Source organism: Carlito syrichta, unplaced genomic scaffold (genome assembly GCF_000164805.1).
Source record: "Carlito syrichta isolate Samal-C Ts95f unplaced genomic scaffold, Tarsius_syrichta-2.0.1 Scaffold173424, whole genome shotgun sequence".
Classification (NCBI taxonomy): Eukaryota; Metazoa; Chordata; class Mammalia; order Primates; family Tarsiidae; genus Carlito; species Carlito syrichta.
Genome location: NW_007117520.1, coordinates 595,258 through 615,509, shown reverse-complemented (window position 1 = coordinate 615,509; position 20,252 = coordinate 595,258). Strand labels below are relative to the sequence as shown.

General features: G+C 38.3%; 1 protein-coding gene across 5 annotated transcripts in view; it reads right to left on the bottom strand.

The window, feature by feature from the left end:
• POU2F1 (POU class 2 homeobox 1) overlaps positions 1-20,252 on the bottom strand; it is a 188,874-nt gene that overhangs the window by 57,741 nt on the left and 110,881 nt on the right. For all 5 annotated transcript variants that reach the window (XM_008051452.2, XM_008051451.2, XM_021709324.1 and 2 more), the window contains 2 exons: positions 4,868-4,968; positions 1,447-1,500 (listed from right to left, as the gene is read on the bottom strand). In XM_008051452.2, coding sequence (XP_008049643.2) covers positions 1,447-1,500; positions 4,868-4,968 — 155 coding nt within the window. The remainder of the gene's footprint in view (positions 1-1,446; positions 1,501-4,867; positions 4,969-20,252) is intronic.

Here is a 20,252-nt window from a genome sequence, read left to right as displayed (position 1 = left end):
AAATAAGGTTAGTAAAGGTAAGAATACATTTTCTTTCCACCTCGGTATTAGACCCTTCATACTAACACTTTGACATACTGCTTGTGGTCAGTCTGAAACCTCTTCAAATACCATCTTAGAGGTTGATTACTTGACCCAGAGAACTTTTCACCTAATATTTTAAAGAACAATAAATCTAGCATCTCCTATCAAGTAACACACAAGTTTAGGGGGAAAATGTTGCAGTCAAGAGAGAAAGGGAACACATTCCTAGAAGGGGCAGGAAGAGAAAATTTTATGGTAATTAAAACTGGTTATGCAGAGCACTAAAATTCTGCATAGATTTGCATATTTCCCACCACCTGTTTTGGGAACTGCAGTAAGGCTAATTAACATAAAAGCTCTGATTAATTCTGCCAGTCATTGAGAGATAATTACAGTGCAGGACTGTAAACATTCTGCACTGGAGATACAGCTTGTTTGCCAACATCTCTCTAAGGGATGAAAGTTTACCATGGCAACCAAGGCAATTTTCCGCCACCTCTCCCTCAGAAAGGAAGGTCACTTTATCTCTTTCTCTTTTCTCTTCTTGTTCCCATGTGTTACTAGGTCCATGTTCCAATGGGATTCAAGGAATGCTCAACCCAAGGTCTTTAGTCACTAGCAACACTGAAATTAATCTTCCCAAATACAGTCTTCCCTCTTGACCGGCAGTTACCTAAGCACTATAATGAAAGGAAGCAGCAGGTTGAGTGAAATGTTATGGAGTAATGCCCAATACTTGAACTTAGTATGTTTTGCCATATGGCTCACAGAAATTAAGTAGTCAGATTAAAGTTTTGTTTTATAATTTTAACTGTTTACCCACCAATGTCTGTAAACAGGTTTAATCACAATTTCTTAGAAGCATAACATTTTAGAGCAGAGAGGAACCCTGGCAATCTTATAAATGTCCCCACTTAAATGCAGATAAGAAAAAATGGACTCCTAGGAGGTTAAGCGACTTGCCAACGGTCATGCAGCTAGTCAGTAACAGAATGAGAATTCAAACCTAAGACCCTTGTGTCTGTCAGCCCAGTATTCTTTCCTCTCTGCACTATAATGTTTCCCTAATACATAAAAAAACCTTTGGAAATGAAGGACATTTAAAGAACTCATCAGGCTTTGTGTTTACGTATCTGTTATAGCTGTATAACTTAGAAACATTTTTACTGAACTTTCATATAAAACTTTGAAAGTAGACTTTTCCTGCCCACCTTTGGTTCATGCACAGTAGCAAAATATACAATTTATTTTCATTAATGGCAATAATTATCATTATTCAGATCTTTACAATATTCATTAATTTTAAAAAGACAGTACTTCTAAGAATTACCTATTATAAAATTATGTGCTCATTATAGAAAATTAGAAAAATATGGAAAAAACAAATAGAAGATTGACCCATAATCCCAAATCTCAGCTTACCTGTACATTTAAAGACTGAGCAGCAGCCTGTAAACTTGTTCCAGCGAGCTGGACCTACAAGTAAAGTAATCAGGGGAAGTTCTAGTCTAATATTGTTGACATGCATCACTAGAGGTTGTCATCAACAAATATTTCAAGAGTCTCTACTACGTCTCTACTAAGGGTGAGTCACTGAGCTAAAACTGAGAATACAAATAAGTTTTTCTTATGGGGTTAAAACTTTATGGATAAGCTCACAGTGCCTCTACCTCCCACCAGCCTCACTGAAAAACACTGTCAATTTTCTCTGAAGCTGTTTTCTGACCCTAAATAAGCATTTGCTGGCAGGCCACACTTGCAGTGGATGTCCTTTATATAACATTCTGTTTGTATTCATATGATGCTTAGATTCTAAAAATGTAGTTCATCTCCAAATTGTGTTAAAGAACATACAAGAACAAGCTACCTAAATACATTATTTTATCATTAAAAACAATCAGAGCTATCTACTTGTTCTGAATATTTCAAAATATTCATACACAGACCAGAGTAGAAATCTTCTATATACACATACTACACAGTCAAGTGCTAAAAACATTTACAGTCATAACTTAGATCTTCTAGTTGAAATAAAGAACTCTGTACTATAATCCACACATAAAAGTCTGTCATAATACTTAATACATTTCATACATTCAGAATTTTCAGTCATAGTTATGGTAAAATAAAGAATACACATGGAATCAGGAAACTACCATTTGACAACTATGATAATAACTGATTTAGGCAACAGTCATCAGTGGATGACTAAGGGTGAAATCTTAGAAGTAACAAGATATTTACATATTCTCTACTACCTCTCTTCACAGATACTTATTAATTCCAAAGGGTCAAATAGTAACTTTATAGTGGAGAAATTTGGCTGACAAGTGATCAAATAAATGCAGTCACCAGGAATGAGACATGCCTATGACACACTGAAAAGAATACAGCATTGCTTATGCCGTATTCCTAACAAAAGTATATAACCTGAATCTAATCATGATTTAAAATCAGACAAACCCAAATTAAGAAACACTATAAAATAAATGGCTTGTACTCAAACAAAGAAAGGTTGAGAAGGGAGAAAGAGGACATATACTAGGCTAGAAAAAACAGAAACCTCAACTAGGAGTGGTAGCAGTGGGAATAAAATTAGGAAGCAAAACTTGAAATGCACTGCAAGATACTACACAAGGAACCTGGCAACTGACTTGCTATAGATGCAGAAAAGAGAGTCATGAATTGTCCCAGGGTTCAAATCTGGGATACTGGAAAATAGTAGTGTCACTAATAGGGACCGAGAAGATAATGAGTCCCATTTTGGATATATCACACAGCATCAAGATGTACTGATGTTCAATATAAATGTTGGTATGGAGCTTGGTAGAGAGTTAAGGGCTAAAATGGAACGATTGCTATGCCCTTTAATTGAAACTGAAAGTCCTGTTAGCAGATAAGAACGCTCAAACAAAGAAACAAAACCCAGAGATTTATGGAGAACACATTTTAGATACATCATAACCAGGAGAGGTCTATTTGAAGAAATTCTATGTTTAAGACCTAAGGGCTAAGATGTTACCAAAAAACCAGAAAAAAGAATTTCAGAAACAAAGATTTGAAAGAGGTAAAGTTTTTATGCAATTTTATTTAAATTATCACATTCCAGGGTAAAGTTTGCCGAGATGAAGGATACTTGTTACAGTCTTTAAAGTATCGTCTCACAGATTATTAATTACGGGGGGGGGAGATATCTTTACAGTAGACTAACCTGGTAAACACTACCTTAATCAAATGATCCAACTTACTAGCACAATAATGGGACAAGACAGTATTATATGCCTTCTGACATAATGTACCGAGTGGGAACTCAACACCAGTTCTTTGGTTTGGGTGGCATTGAAGGGTCTATGATCTTGGTAAATAGCGGCTAGAACTTGGAGGCCTTGAAGTTGATGCAAGGAGAGTTGCAATCATCTTGAAATTCAAACTCAGTGGGGAGAAAACCACATCATCCACATATCTTCTGGGAATTTTTTGCACATTTGAACCATCCCATATTTAAGTGAGATAAAGATACTATGTGCCACATAATTGACTAAACTCCGCAAAAAAACCAGAAAACTTACTGAAGGCTTAAAATGTTCTTAGAGGAGAATCAACAAGAAAACATTTTTGTTTTTCTAGAATACATATAAAACATAATCTTAAATTCATTTTAGATATTAATTCATCTTAAAATTTTATCTAAAAGCTGTATATAGAAGCTTTTCCATTTCAAAGACGTAAACAGACTATTTGTCTAAGCAAAAGTGTGTCCACTAGGCCTCACTCTAACAGAAGATGCTAATTGCGGCCTACATGATAGCAGTTTCAGTCTGTGAACAAATAAATGGACTTAAGAATAGCTTTCTAGAATTTCACCTGTTTTCAAGTAGAGAAGCTTCTTTTATCATTTTGGTGACATTTTAATGAAAAGACTTGAATAGTAAGATGTATATCAGTTCACAGTAACTTACTATGTTAATCTGTAACCTGGGAGGTTTTATGTCCATGAGTCCACTAAATCACCACCAGCATTACTATGAGGTACCATGACTAGCACCATTATTACCAATACTGTAACTAACACATTTTGAAAGTTAAACTAGTTCTAGGCTTTAACCAAGCTACAGATCATCAAGAGCAAAGAACTGCTCTGATAACATAACTGATAACATAAATCAAGAGGCTGAGACACCCTGATAATCCATCTCCCAACTGTTTTCACTGTTTTCCATTTTTGACCAGCTCCCATATCCTAAAACTACTAGGTAGTCAATGATTGTTTTTTAAATTCCCTTTCCCTCAACATTATAGCTAAAACATGAATGAATAGAACCCAAGGCCTGTTTTGGACCCAGGAAAACAATCATATGACATAAGGGTAATAAAGTTGAGGCAGACCTTTTTGAACCTCAAACAGAGGGTTCATGCTCAAGCAAAAATGCTCTGAGTTGCCCAAATCAACATGGTCTGGAACTGTTTTAGAGGAGAGAGAAGCATTTTGACCTCATATAGCAGGTCTCAGGCAACAGTAGCCACAGCATTTTGGGTGACTGATAATTTACTACCTTCAGTTAGCCACCACAGAATCACGCTCATAAAAACAGTAACTCAGTTGTTATATGCATCCCATTAATAACAAGGAATTCCTTTTTCCACAAAGCTGTGGAGTCAATGACATGCAGTCAGCTAAAGTACAGGATGCCACAATAACCATTCAGAATGATACAATTAGACGTAATAATCTCTAGGCTTTAAATACTTTTAAAAGTCTCACTTTCTGAATTAACTTCCCCAGGTCCTAGCATTTTATTCTTCCACCTTTTACTTTCATTTATGGTTGAGCAGAACATCCTACCTGATGGAGATGTCCAAGAAAAGCCTGGGCCTGGGCTGTTGAAATTGCTCCTCCGACAGGCACAGGCTGCTTCTGAAAGTCCAGACCATTGGTTTGTGTGCCTAAAAACCAAGTAAAATAATTGTAACTATTAAAAGACATAAACACCAGTGAAATAAAACACTAAATTTCAGTTACCAACATTCACCAGGCACCTATTTTCTATAAGCACTTTCCTAAGTACTTCCAAGGAAAAGAAAGAATTCAAAAGAAAGGAAATACAGTAAAATGGTTTCTCTTCTAAAGGTAGGACTGTGGAACAAGTACACAAACACCAATAAAGTTTAAGAAACAGAAACAAAAATATAAATAATAAATTACAATCATAAGCTAGTGTGGGAGAATTCAGATGTGAATGCAGTGACTGGAGCAACTGGGGTAGGAGGAGGCATGCAATTTAAGATGGATTTAAGAACGAGATCAGGATCACTGCTGTAGAGAATGGCAGAGAGAGAGTTCCAGAGACACCAAGGCTCTCTTCTACACTCATCCTACTCAACATCTGGTTTGGACAAAAGAAATTTATTGGTAATTCTGCCAAAAGCAAGAAGGATTTACTATCAACTTTTAAACACTTTAATGAATAACAATCTGATGGCAAAAGCAAATGTTTCATGATAAGCATAAGGAAAACAAAATAGTTGTACTGATTTCTTTAACCCCAAAGTACAGACTACTGCATATATCTCATTAGCAAGGCCTCTGCCATAATTATATTTTTTGAAATGTTATGCCAGTGCTTTTTAAGCACTTATGCTGTGATTTGATTGGAATGGGGCTAATTATGGAAAGACATGCTACCCTAATCCCCAGAACTATTTTCCAAGGGATATAATACATTATTTTAAAATTACTACAGCTAATTTTTATTTAGAAACAGCCAGAATACTTGGTATTGAATAAAATATAACAGACCACCGGAATCTGCAAGAACTGTCTAAACACACAGATATGGTCCTACACTTACACTCCCTGTCGCTTGCACACCCATCTTCCCTTCCGCACCAGTGTGTACATGCACACCCAGACTGTCCTATTAGGACAGCACAGGTGAAAGCCTTCAAGCAGTATTTCTTAAAGAGTGCTAGCTTCTGCCGTTATATACCTCAATTTCTGACCAATGGATCATTTAAAGAAGAATAATTTGGTATACCATGTGACCCAGACGGGGCATTTGTTTCCATGAGATAATTATAAAAGAAATACATAAAAATTTATCTTCCATAAAACTTCTAAAGTCTCCTACAATAGAAAACTAAAGAACTACCCAGCCATATGCAGTTAACAAAATTAAGAGTGCACGCTAGTGTCAAGTAATTAAAAACTAGCATGAAAACAAAATACTGTGCACCATTGGATTACCTGTCAATCATACCTCAGTTAAACTGGAGGGGAGAAAAAAAAAGTCTTTCAGAACAAAATATCTCACTCTCATGGAGTTCATGAAAATTCCATACACTGGTTCCACTTTCAAGTTCCCATGAAAATGCTAAGAAATCTCCACTAAATAACATGAGATTGGTTGATTTATGGTATCCCTGGCATAATGGTCTATTTGTAATGCTATTTAAATGCCCAGGCTCTGTCTCTTAAGGGAGGCTAAGATGAAGGCATGGTATCTATATGTAAATGTTTTAAAGTTTTTTTTATATATTATGATATTTTGACATTTTAAAGCAGGGGACCCCAGACCCTGGGCCCTGGACCAGATTGGCACACATCTGTGGCCTGTTAGGAATAGGGCTGCACAACAGGAGGTGAGTGGCAGGTGAGCGTAGCTCCGACTTCTTTCAGATCAGTGGCAGCATTAGATTATCATAGGAGCGAACTCTATTGTGAACTACGCCTATGAGGGATCTAGGTTGCCTGATCCTTATGAGAATCTAATGCCTGATGATCCCCTCCCCACTTTCCCGGTCTGAGGAAAAACTGTGTTCCATGAGACCAGTTCCTGATGCCAAGAAAGTTAGGGACCACTGTCTTAAATAACCTTTCTGTCTGTAGTGAGACCACCCCTCCCAGGCTTGGTTAATTCTTAAGGGACAGCAAAGGGCCTAGCTAGCAGCATGTCTTTGGTAAGCAAACTAACCAATCCAGAGCCATATCTCCTCAGTCAGACTCTGGAGGCAATATTCTTCTGCCGTAAATCATCCCGGAGCCAAGTACTGAGCAACTAGAGACCACTCCTATAGCCCAGAGTTACCCTAAATTATTCAAACTAGCCAATCCTAAAATGCTTACCTTGCACTGCCTTGCCTTTCCAATAAACGTAGTAGCCTAGAGCTGGGCGCTGTGACTTGCCCATGTAATCCTAGCTTCTCAGGAGACTGAAGTGGGAGGATTGCTTGACCCCAGGAGTTTGAAGTCGCAATGAGCTATGATTGTGCCACTATAAAAAGTAATGGCCTAAACCTTCCCACAGAAACTCCAATAAAGGCAGTGGCCTCAATCTTCCCTTCACTCCTGTCTTTTGCTTCCTGATCACTCTGGTATCTTTCCTTCATGGCCTTGCATGGTGTACTGTGTCTCTAAAACCAGTGAATATTATAAACTTCATTTTCCCGAGCTTTTTTTGTATCCTTTTGTGGCTGCAGCTGATTGATCATCTTGTAAAAGAATACAAAACAATATTTAAAGGTAGTAAGGTGAAAAGAGCACTCTTAGACAACAACTCAGATAAACACAGAGATTTATGATACAAAGGCGGGGAGCTAGCTTCTTTGAACAAGGTGCTCCATTGGGAGGCAAGGGGTAGAAAACAGTAGATACTACATAGAAATCATTCTTGTAAAATATGAAGACCTAAAGTGGGCTAAAAGAACAGGAAAGGGGGACAGAGACACACACATACCCCAATTAATATGAGTATAAGACAGGTATGAGAAGACAGGGATATTGAGAGCCTTTTGTTTTTGAGTGCCTGGGAGAATAAGAGAGCCTGCTTAGGAGATGTAAAGACAGAGAGACAGAAGCAGCAGTTAGAGAAATAGCAGGAACTTGGGGCGGAGGGGGGAGGGAGAACCCACAAAATTAGTGTGTTTCAGGAGCCAGGGAAGAGAAAGCTACAAAGATGGGGGTGGTTTCATACTGCTAAATGGCCAACTTGGTTCTTTCAAAAGAATCATGTAACTTATCAACTTATGGTAAGATGGAACAAGAAAATAAGATAGAAGGAGCAAATAAACAACTCAAGTATAACAAAAAAGGCATAATAAAAAATGCTGCAGATAAGAAAAAGATTAAGAGGATATTGCAAACCACTTCATGTCAATAAAATTAAAGCTTATAAATGAATAATTCTGGAAAATATAACTAATCCAGACTGACTCAAAAATGATAAAAAACCCAGAGTCCCATAGCATTTAAGGAAACTGAATTAGAAGGTAAAAATCTTCCCCACAAGAGAATACAAAGCCCTGACAATTTTACCCAAGAGTGTTTCCAAAATTCATGGAACAAGTAATTCCAATCTTTTACAAACTTTTTCAGGGAACAACAACAAAACCAAGAAACGCTTCAGAATTCATTTTATGAGGCCAGCATAACCCTGAGACTATAACTTGACAAAGAAAAGTATCAAAAAGAAAAAGCTAGTCTAATTTATAAACAGATATGGAAAAATCCTAAGTAATAACAGCAAACGCAATCCAGTAAAATAAAATATTATGAATAAGGTGAATTTATCCCAGGAATACAAGGTTAACTGGGTGTATAAAAAGTCAATTAACAGGATTCACCAAATTCACTAAAAGGGGAAAAAAAAATCATACAATAATTTCAAAGGATGCATAAAAACCCTTAGATAAATTCAATATTCACTGTCAATAAAAATTCTAGGCATCAGAAGCTTCCTTAATAAAGAGTACTCTTAAAAAATAAATAAACATCATAGTTAAAAATAAAACATTAAAAGCACTTCCTTTACCATGAAGAACAAGATAAGGGTGCCAAGTACCATTACTTCTACTATGCTAGAAGCCTATTCAGCAAAACAAGAAAAGAAAACATCTGAATTGGAAAAAAAAGAAACAAAACCATCTTCTCAGATGATTTGATTGTTTTTATAGGCTATCCTAAGGAATCTAATGATTTATTATAAAAATAATAAAGTTTAATAAGGCTGAAGCACACAAAATCTACTTAAAAACTGTCTTTACATATGCCAAATGAAAATTTTTTTAAAATTTTATTTATAACACTTAAAACATATAAAGTCTTGGAAATAAATATAACAAAATTTAGCAAACACAAAATTATGAAATTTTATTTAAAAACAAAAATATAGCTGGATGCAGTGGTATACACCCATAGTCTCCGTGCTTTGGGAGGTCAAGGCAGGAGGATCACTTGAGGCCAGGAATTCGAGATCTGCCTAGATAACATAGTAAGACCCTGTCTCTCCAAAAAACATTTTTTTATTTTTTTTTTAGTTAGAGTCTCACTCAGTCGCCCAGACTGGAGTGCAGTGGCCGCTCTCGGCCACCGCAGCCTCGCCCTGCTGGGCTCCGGCGATCTTTCCGCCTCATCCTTCTGAGTAGCTGGAACTACAGGCGTGCGCTATCACGCCCGGCTAGTAGAGGTGAGGTCTCGCCAAGTTGCCCAGGTGGGTCTCGAACCCGTGGGCTCAGGCAATCCACTCAGCTCAACCTCCCAAGGCGTGGGATTACAGGCTGAGCCACCGAGCCCGGCTCAAAAAATTTTAGTTCTCATAAGTGGACCTTGAACAACTATTGTAATACTGTTCTCACTCATAAGTGGACCTTGAACAACTATCGTAATACTGTAAGAATGGGATTGGCAGTAGTAGGAAACTGCCAGGGGAGGGTGGGGGCGGGATTGGCAGTAGTGGGAAACTGCCAGGGAAGGGGGAGAGCACAGCTCATCAACAAGGGTACCTGCATAATGAACATTTGTATGCCTAACCCCGAATTGTACCCCACATATTTAACATTAAAAATTTAAAAAAGGAAAAAAAAGTGGAGAGACTGGTCAGGCATCATGGCTCACACCTGTAATCCCAGCACTTTGGGAGGGCGAGGAGAGAGGACTGTCTGAGCCCACAGGTTAGAGACCAGGCTGGGCAACATGGCAAGACCTCATCTCTACAGTAAATCAAAAAATTAGCTGGGCATGGTGGCACATGCCTGTAGCTCCAGCTACTTGGAAGGTTGAAGTGGAAAGATCGCCTGAGCTCAGCAGGTTGAGGCTGTGGTGGCCGTGAGCATGCCACTGTACTCCAGTCTGGGTGACAGAGTGAGACTCCAACTCAAAAAAAAGCGGGGGAGGGGTGTGGAGACTTAGATTATCAAGATATCAACATATATTATAGAACAGCAACAGTGTGGTATCAGCGCAGAGATAAACAACAGATCAGATCAAAGAGTCCAGAAAGGGAAGGATAAAACATGACAGGTCAATGAGGAAAGGATGGCATTTTCAATAAATGGGTAACTGAGTATTCATTTGGAAAAAAAGAATATTAGATATCACAGTATACAATAAAAAAAAGAGGAAGTTTCAGAAGGATTAAATGCCTAAATGTGAAATGCAAAACTAAGCCGGGCTCGGTGGCTCAGCCTGTAATCCCACACCTTTGGGAGGCTGAGGTGAGTGGACTGCCTGAGCCCGCAGGTTCGAGACCCACCTGGGCAGGCAAGACCTCAACTCTACAATAAATCAAAAAATTAGCTGGGCATGGTAGCGCATGCCTGTAATTCTGGCTACTTGGAAGGCTGAGGCGGAAGGAATGCCGGAGCCCAGCAGGTCGAGGCTGCGGTGGCCGGAAGCGGCTACTGCACTCCAGTCTGGGCAACAGAGTGAGACTCCAACTCAAAAAAAAAGAAATGCAAAACTATAACATTTTTAGAAGACAACATAGGAAAAGAGTATTATAACCTTGGGAAAGGGAGAACTTTCTTTAAGACCTCCAAAATGAAAAGACATAAATTAAACTGTTTTAAAATTAAAAGCTCTGATCATGAAAGGACTAAATCAAGTGAGTGAAAATGGGAAAATATTTACAATCCATACAAACAGCAAAGAATTAGTACTTGGAATATACAAAGAGACAAAGAGCTCCTATGAATCAGTAAGAAAAAATCAACCCAATAAAAAAATAGGCAAGATATATTTATAGTAATTTCACAAAGAAAGAAACACAGATGGCCCATAAACACAAGTAACGATGCTCAATCTCCTTGGAAACTAAAGAAATGCAAATTAAACCCCAATGAGATACCACTTTATACCCACTAAATTGGCTAAGATTATAAAGTTGGTTAATATCAAGTTTTGGCAAGAATGTGAAACTCTCATCTGCAATATACATCGTACAAATGCTTTGAAAAACTGGATGGCAGTACTAACTTGTACACTGGTAAGAAAATACTCTAGAAACTTTTTTACATATATTCATCAAGAGATAAGTACAAAACTGTTCATAGCAGTCTTTTGTGCGATAGCAAAAGTCTAGAAATAACCCTAATATACAGGAAAATTATGATATATTCAAGTAATGGAAAATTATATCCAGTGGTAATGAATTATAGACATATGAACTAACATGAATGAATCTCAAAAACATAATGCTAAGCAAAATAAACCAGCCATAGAATAAACACAGTACAGAATGATTCAATTTATATCACAGAAACAGGCAAATCTAAGTAATGTATTATTTGTGGATAAATATATAGACATAAAAAAATATGGTTGAGGAACTCCCCATTAGGCCTTATGCCCACCACCACCACCACAGGCTCAATAGAAGCCCAAACCTCACTACTACACAATATATCCATGTAACAAAAATTAAATAATAAAAAAAAATTGAAAACCAAGCAATGCGAACATTAACACTAAATTCAGGATAGTGGTTATTACCTTTGTGGTAGAAGAATGGAATATGATCGAGTGGGCCTACAGTGGCCTCTGAGGAATGATGACATTCCATTTCATGGCCATAATGGTAGATTGCTTAAACAATACATACATATTTACATACAAGTTTTTACAATCATTACTTTTACATAAAATAGTAAAAGAATAATGTAAGCAATGAAAACAGGTGAAATGAAAATTTTAGGTATACATCCAGACTGCAAGGAACAAAGGACAAAGCAGGTGGAATCAAGCCAAGGTGGTGGGTGAGGCTCGTTTCTTTGGAAAGTCAAGCAGTGCTGGCAGTGAGGGGTGGACAGGGGGAAGAAAAAGATTTGGGCTGATGGAGCCTGAGCACACTAAAAGACTGAAAGTCTACAAGAAAGAACACATAGAAGGTGTAAGAACAACAGTGGGTTAAAAGATGGGCAGGAATCTGAAGGATATGAGAAGAGATCAAATTATGAGTGAGAAGTAGAGGATTAGAATAATGAAAATTTAAAAAAAGGAGAAGGTGGGTAAAAATAGAAAAAGTGTAGTGTTGAGGGAGGTGGTGGGGTTCAAATCAGGTAACTACAATTTTCTCATTAATCAAAAGGGAGTGATTTTTGTTTGTTGTTTTGAATAGGAGTCTCACTCTGCTGCCCAGGTTGGAGTGTTCACCCTAGACATCCTGGGCGATCCTTCTGCCTCAGCCTCCTGAGTAGCTGGAACTACAGGCGCCTGCTGCCATACTTGGCTAATTTTTAATTTTTTTGTAGAGGTGAGGTAGTAATTTCTTTAGAAAACAAAAACAGCGAAATATATTTTAAAAAAAGACTTGGAAATATACACAGAAATATGTGGCAGGGAAAAAATTAGAGGTGAATCCAAGACAACACTGGTGACAGTAAAGGCCTAGCTGAGAATAGTTAGATTTATAAGAAGTTCAGAAATTGGAGAGTTCTCATCTCCCAGGAAGTTCTGTTTCTCTCATCATGGCCAGCAGTCACGGATCAAAAAGGCAAAGGTTTTCACTCTTCATGAATTGTTCATACTACTCAACTTTGCACAGGTTTCAGGCATTCCAATGTATTTCAGCATTCAGCTCAAATGCAACTTCCTTTCATGTTTCCCACCTCTTTACCCAAAAGCAATAATCTCTACTTCCTATTTACTGCAAAAACACATTAGGTACGTCTTCAACACTTTGTAAAAGGCAGGGAGAGGGAGAAATAAAATTGAGCTAAAATACATATGACACAGATGAATATGAATCTCAAGCGCATGCTATGCTAAGTGAAAGCAGCCAAGACTCAGAGGCTACATCTGTATGATTCCATTTATATGACATTCTGGAAAAGGCAAAACTGAAAGGGACTGTTAAAAAGAATTAACCATCTCTTTGTTTTACAAATAAGAAAAGTAAAAAAATATACAGAAACACTTCCACCGAAATTAAGCGAAATGGTAATTAAACTCAGACTGAAATTGAGAGCCTTCTTTCCATTCCCCTCCACCCAGTTCTCTCCCAATTGCTCTTTCTACTATATCTTCCTATGACCAAGGAATCCAATTCAATGCTTACATATAAAGATTAACTAAGCGATCAACTCGCAATTGGAGCCATGATCAGACTCATAAAGAGACATCGGATGATAAGGTATCAGGCCTTTGATTTCTGCCTCACAGTTTGCTACCCCAGCTACATATCTTTTATAACAAAATAAAGTTTGTTTGTTTTTTTGGTCAGGGTCTCACCCTGTTACCAGATAGGAGTGCAGTGGCATGACCATGGCTCACCACAGCCTTGACCTCCTGGGCTCAGGCTATCCTGTTGCCTCAGTCTCCCAAGAAGCTGGAACTACAGGTACAAGCCATAATGCCTAGTAGAGATGAAATCTCACTATGTTGCCTAGGCTGGTCTTGAACTCCTGGGCTTAAGTGATCACCCTACCTCAGTTTCCCAAAGTGCTGGGATTACAGACGTGAACCACTGTGCCCAGCCAAAATAAAGTTTTTGAAAAATAATCAAATCAAACTTTGTAGCTCATGAGAAGTTTTACTACAGGTGTAAGGACAACTTTGGCCAAAAAAAAGGTCTCCAAATAGAAAAACATCAAAATGTTAACAGTGAATATATTATTCTGTATTTTTCAAATTTTCTACTATGAGTATTATAATTAGTGATAACAATTTAAATTTTGTTCAGTTTCACTTTTCCTAAAATGGGCTTCCTTTCAATGTATTTTTCAATGCCAACTCCAAAGTGATCGGTCTCCAAAGTTTATCTGTCTCTTAAGAGAGTCGGAATTCTGCTGTTTGAATTCTGCCCAGCTGTGTACTTTTATTATTATTATTATTATTGAAGGACACTTCTCTCCTTTGTCCTATTTCTGTTATCATTTCTCCATAAAAGAGAATGGAAATCTATAACCTAGGAACATAATTTTTAAATGTTTAAATGGGAAAGGAAACACAACATATTAGGGAAGGAAGGAGAACGGCAGAGAGATATGAGGGAAGAGATGGAGACGGAGGACGAGAGGCAGAGAAAGCTAAGACGACATCCTCAACAAGATAAAAATGCAAGATTCTCTTCCCTCTCTAAAAGTGAAGTCTCTCAGAAAGTCCTAATCATTATTCAACACCCAACCTGACTCCACTTACTTTAAGAAGACTTTAAGGGCCAGCCTAACTATAAATAATCTTTCTCAAATCCAAACTCCAATAAATTTAGTTTTTCTTAGGACATTAGTTGTTACTTAAGAGATAACATTAATCGTTTCCAAACAGATCAACCTTTTGAGGCCAGAAAATAAAACTTACATAATACATTTTAGTAGAGACCTAGCTATCTCTAAAGGAAACCATGACACTTAAAAAAGATAAAAAAATCTTTTTTCCAATGTCACAGGCCCCAGATTATTTACCTAAATGCATGGAAATGCATTTGTTACTGTAAGTCTCAGACCCAAAATCAGAATCACACAGATCATAAAACAAAATTAAGTCAGAGTAAATAAGTTGGTTGCAGAGAACTGAGTCTTCTGGAATCCTGGAAAATATGTGTTTCCATCAAAAGAACAAAAAAGATTCATTCTCAGTGGAGACCTGGGGCCTGAATATATAAAAGGGCAAGATGCCCTTTCTTTTCTCAGATCTGATATGATCCAACTTGCATGCAGTGTCACAGGCAGCTGCTACCTAGCTCCCCACCCAGTTAGGAATGTTGGGGGTCAAGGAAATAATGAAATATAGTATACCTATTTTGAAATGACTTTGTTTCCAATAACATTTATCATCATTGGCTAATTAAATTGGGAAGTTAATCTAACTTGCTGTGTATGTAATCTCTCCAAATTCCGCCTGAAACTCTATACGAGCTTTATTTTTAATCTACTCCAATGCAATGATTACTTTGAAACATGAATATGAATCTAAAAATTATACAGTGGTTTTCTAAATCTTAGCCAACAGAAATGTTTCTTAATTTCTATCAGTAGCCAGGCTTGGTGGCTCAGCCTGTAATCCCGTGCTTTTGGAGGCTGAGGTGAGTGGACTGCCTGAGACCGCGGGTTCGAGACCCGCCTGGCAACTTGGCGAGACCTCATTTCTACAATAAATCAAAAAAAATTAGCTGGGCGTGGTAGCGTGCCTGTAGTTCCAGCTACTTGGAAGGCTGAGGTGGAAGGATCACCGGAGCCCAACAGGTCGTGGCTGCGGTGGCCAGGAGCGGCCACTGCACTCCAGTCTGGGCGACAGAGTGAGACTCCAACTCAAAAAAAAAAAAAAATTCTATCAGTAGAAATTTTTCTTTTCTTAAATGAGTTTTGAATCTTTCTTTCTCTCTCTCTCTCTCTCTCTTTTTTGAGTTGGAGTCTCATTCAGTCGCTCCCGGTCACCACAGCCACGACCTGTTGGGCTCCGGCAATCCTTCCCCCTTAACCTTCCAATAGCCAGAACTACAGGCATGCACTACCGCGCGTGGCTAGTTTTTGATTTGTTGTAGAGATGAGGGCTCGCCAAGTTGTCTGGGCAGGTCTCGAACCCGCAGGCTCAGGAAATCCACTCGCCTCGGTCTCCCAGAGTGCTGGGATTACAGGCTGAGCCACCAAGCCCAGCCAATATTTCTTAAACAAATAATTATTTATAAGAAACAGCTTTTGATAAAACTATTGTTATGTCTATATGCACAAGGCTTATGACTGAATCATCTGTTTTCAATGAGACAAACCTTTTTGCTTATGTGCATTTTTTATTTTTATATAATTATTTAGGTATCAACAACAACAAATGATAACCAAGAATACCATGTAGAAAAAGATTCTGTTTTAAGAATAAATGATACATTCAATACATATTTATTGAGCATTAATATTCCAGATGCTATCAAAATGAATACGGCCACAGTCCTTGCTCTTATGGAATTCTCAGACCTAGTCATTCATTCATTTAAAAAATATTTATTGAGCATCTAATGTGTGGCAAGCATTGTTCTAGATGCTAGAAATACAGCAGTGAAGAAGAAAGATTAAAATCATATCTTAATAGCGCTTATACCCTAATGTGGGAAAATGAATATTAAAAATGAAAAAATGTTGGATATAAAATAGAAATAAACGCTATGGAAAAATAAGGAGGGAATGGGGCAAGGAGTCTGGTTAGGGTGCACAAGTAATGGCTGTGGTTTCAACTTCATAAAAATATACATACAGTGTGGAAAGTGTAAAACAGATACACATAGGGTATTACCGGAACATTTAAAAGGGACTTTAAGTGGAAAGGAAGAAGCCAAAGTCAGGAGAGCTTCCTGGAGGCGACATTTTAGTTGAATCTTAAGATGATGAGATGAAATTAACTGGAATAAGTTGAGCGGGGGAGGAAAACGTCAAGCATGTTTATACAAAAAGTAGAAGACACCATGCCCTGTTAAATAACAAAATCCAAGAATTTTAACTAACAATCTTAGATACAGCTAGGTTGTAGGATTACAAAGATAAGTCATGTTCCCACACCACAAGGAGCTCACAGTTAGGCAAGGGTGATAGACAAGAAAATACATAATACAAAAAAGATATCTATGAAAAGGTAGTGGAAGTTAGAACACAAAACAAGAATAAGGTACTGTCACTGCCCCAAAGCAAAGCAAGGCAGAATATGACACTTGCTCTAAGAAAGGTACAAAGTGCTCTGATTCAGTGAAGCCAAGAAGAGCAAGAGATGTGAGGTTATAAAAGTAGTCCAGGGTTACAGAGAGGTATAAACCACCAAGGCGAGGAAAGTGAAAAATTCAACTGCTCAGATGTAACATACTTTATTACTACCTATGCTCATCTCATTATTACAAGACATTTTGACAGTAATATACAAGAAGATGCGAATAAACACTGCCAGAAACAAAGAGGAAAATTTCAGTTTCTATTATTATTTCCTGGGGAAAATGAACGAGAGCTGCTACTGTTAAATGTATATATGTAGACCATTAGGATGGCTATAATTAAAATAAAGAAAAAAAATAAGCACTGGCAGGGATACAGAGAACTTGGAATCCTTGTTCATTGAATATGGAAATGTAAAATGATTCAGCTGCTATGGAAAACAGTTTGGCGGTCCTTCAGAAAGTTAAACATAGAATTACCATAGGACCCAGCAACTGCACTGTTAGACATACAATCAGGGACCATATAATGATACTTCAGTCAATGATGGAACATGTATATGACAGTCCCATAAGATTACAAGAGAGACTCCCCCAAAAATCAGAATTTATTTATAAAAAATTGTATATGTATTCTTACATGTTTAAATTTCAGTCATCTTCAAAGTACTCTTCATTTGATGCAATACACCCATCAAGATACTTTTTCCATTGCTCAAAACAGCTTCTAACCATATCAATTTTGATGCCTTTCAGTGCTGCTGCCAATTTTTTCCCCCTCTCTTCCATATCAGCAAAACGTTTCCCTTTGAGAACTTTTTTCTTCCGGGGAAATAACAACAAAAAAAAGTCGCTTGAGGTGAGTTTGGGTGAACAGGGAGGGTGGGACATGGGAGTCACAACGTTTCTGGGTCAAAACTGCTGAACTCTCAGTACAGTGTGGGCAGGTGTGCTTGTAAATCAACGATTATAAGATTGGCAAATGCACTGAAAGAATCTCCAAAAAAAAAAAGCTGATGGGTACACTGATGCTGATGGGTCTCTAGGACACTTACCTAGTGTGGGAAGCCTGTACTACAAGGGGCCCACCCTCCAAAAGTTAATTCCAGGGTTTTGTGGGTTTCCCTCGTATAATACCCCATTTTGACTGTACCGTTTCCGGACTCAGTGGCTCAGCCTGTAATCCCAGAACTTTGGGAGGCCGAGGCGAGTAGACTGCCTGAGCCTGCAGGTTCGAGACTACCACAGGCAACTTGGTGAGACCTTATCTCTACAATAAATAAAAAATTAGCTGGGCGTGGTAGCGCACGCCTGTAGTTCCAACTACTTGGAAGGCTGAGGCGGAAGGATCGCCGGAGCCCAGACGCTGGGGTGGCCGTGAGTGTGCCACTGTACTCCTGTCTGGGTGACACAGTAAGACTCCAACTCAAAAAAAAAGATACACAGATACTACCACTGTGTCATAACTGCCCACAATATTCAGTGCAATAACACATTGTATAGGTTTACAGCCTAGGAGCAATAGGCTGTACCATACAGCATAGGTGTGTAGTAGGTTATACCATCTAGGTTTGCTCAGAATCTATCCATTTTAAGTGATGCATGACTGTATGCCCCAAATAACTGAAAACAGGTTCTCAAACAAATCTGAATCCAAATGTTCATAGCAGCATTATTTACAATAGCCAAAAAGTGAAAACAACTAAAATGTCCACCAAGAGATGAATGGATAAACAAACTGTGGTATATCTACATGATGGAATGTTATTCAGTCATAAAAAGGAATGAGTACTTGGCTGGGCGAGGTGGCTTACACCTGCAATCCTAGCACTTTGGGAGGCTGAAGTGGGAGTATTGCTTGAGCCCTGGAGTTCAAGACCAGCCTAGGCAACAGGGCAAGGCCCCATCTCTAAAAAATAAATTAGCCAGGCATGGTGGCATGCGCCTGTAGTCCTAGCTACTAGAAAGACTGAGGCAAGAGGATTGCTTGAGCCCTGGAGTTCAAGGCTGCAGTGAGCCATGCCATTGCTGCTGCACTCTAGCTTGGGCAAGGAGGTGAGACCCTGTCTAAAAATAAACAAACAAACAAACAACCAAACAAAAACAAAAGACAAAAAATTTATTTCTGATTAATCTATTCATTACTACTCCCCTCCTACTGGCTCTTCTCCCTTAGCATCTAAACGTATTCAAATTGCTCCACCAGGAAGATCTTCTAACCTTCTCATTCATTCTTTCCTTCATTTAATATCATCAGCATCATAAGTGTAATAGATACCTAGCACTTACTGGGTATTGACTAAGCCACACAGCTATTTACTTTCCATGTCTACATCAATACTATGAGATGGATTATTATTTATCTTTATCTTATAGCTAAGGAAAACAATGTCATGAAAAAAATAACCTGCCCAAGGTAAAACAATTAGTAAGTAAAAGAACCAAGAATGAATCCATGTGGTTTGAGTCAGGGTCTGAGCTCTTAACCACTACATTACACAGCCCCACACAGAGCTTCCTTCAGTTGACTACATTTATCATTCCCCTTCTACAACATCCATTTCTCTAACCACAGCAATTTCATTCTCAACACTTACTTTAAATCTTTAAAAGGTCCCCAGTAATGACTAATTGCCAAAGTCAAGGGTCACATTTTAACCCTCCTATGGCAGGACTGGACCACACTGAATACTTACTCCATGAGCTTGCTGTCTGGTTCACTTCTGATCTCTACAGTTGTTCTTTCCTAGTCTACTTAAGCAATGTCCAATAGAACTTTCAATGATGATGGAAATGTTCTATATATGTGATATTCAATGTGGTAGCCACTAACTACATGTGGCTATGGAACACCAGAAATGTAGCTAGTGTGACTGGAGAGTTGAATTTTAAATTTCATTTGACTTTAAATAGCCACATGTAGCAAGTGGCCATCTTACTGGACAGTACATGGGTTCCTCTTCCTCTGCCAGCCCTTTCAACACTGTAGAAGAGCTCTGTCCTTTGGTCCTCTTCTCACCTGACTCCACTCTTTTCCCAGCAGCCTCTCCCTATTAAGGACTCCCCCACACCTGTTGACAGGAACCTGTCTCTATCTTCAATTGCCCCATCTTCACCCATAAGCATCACAAGGCACCCCAAGTGCAACATTTTCAGAACTGAAATATATCACCTATTGTCACATCTACTCCTCTGTAGTGCAGTCTTTCCTCAGAGAAGGGCAGTACATTTCTCCCAGCCCCAAGCCAAATACAGGTATTCATTTAAAATTACTCCCTTTCTTTCTTTCTTTTTCTTTTTTACCTCCCTCCCAATCTCCTCCCCCAA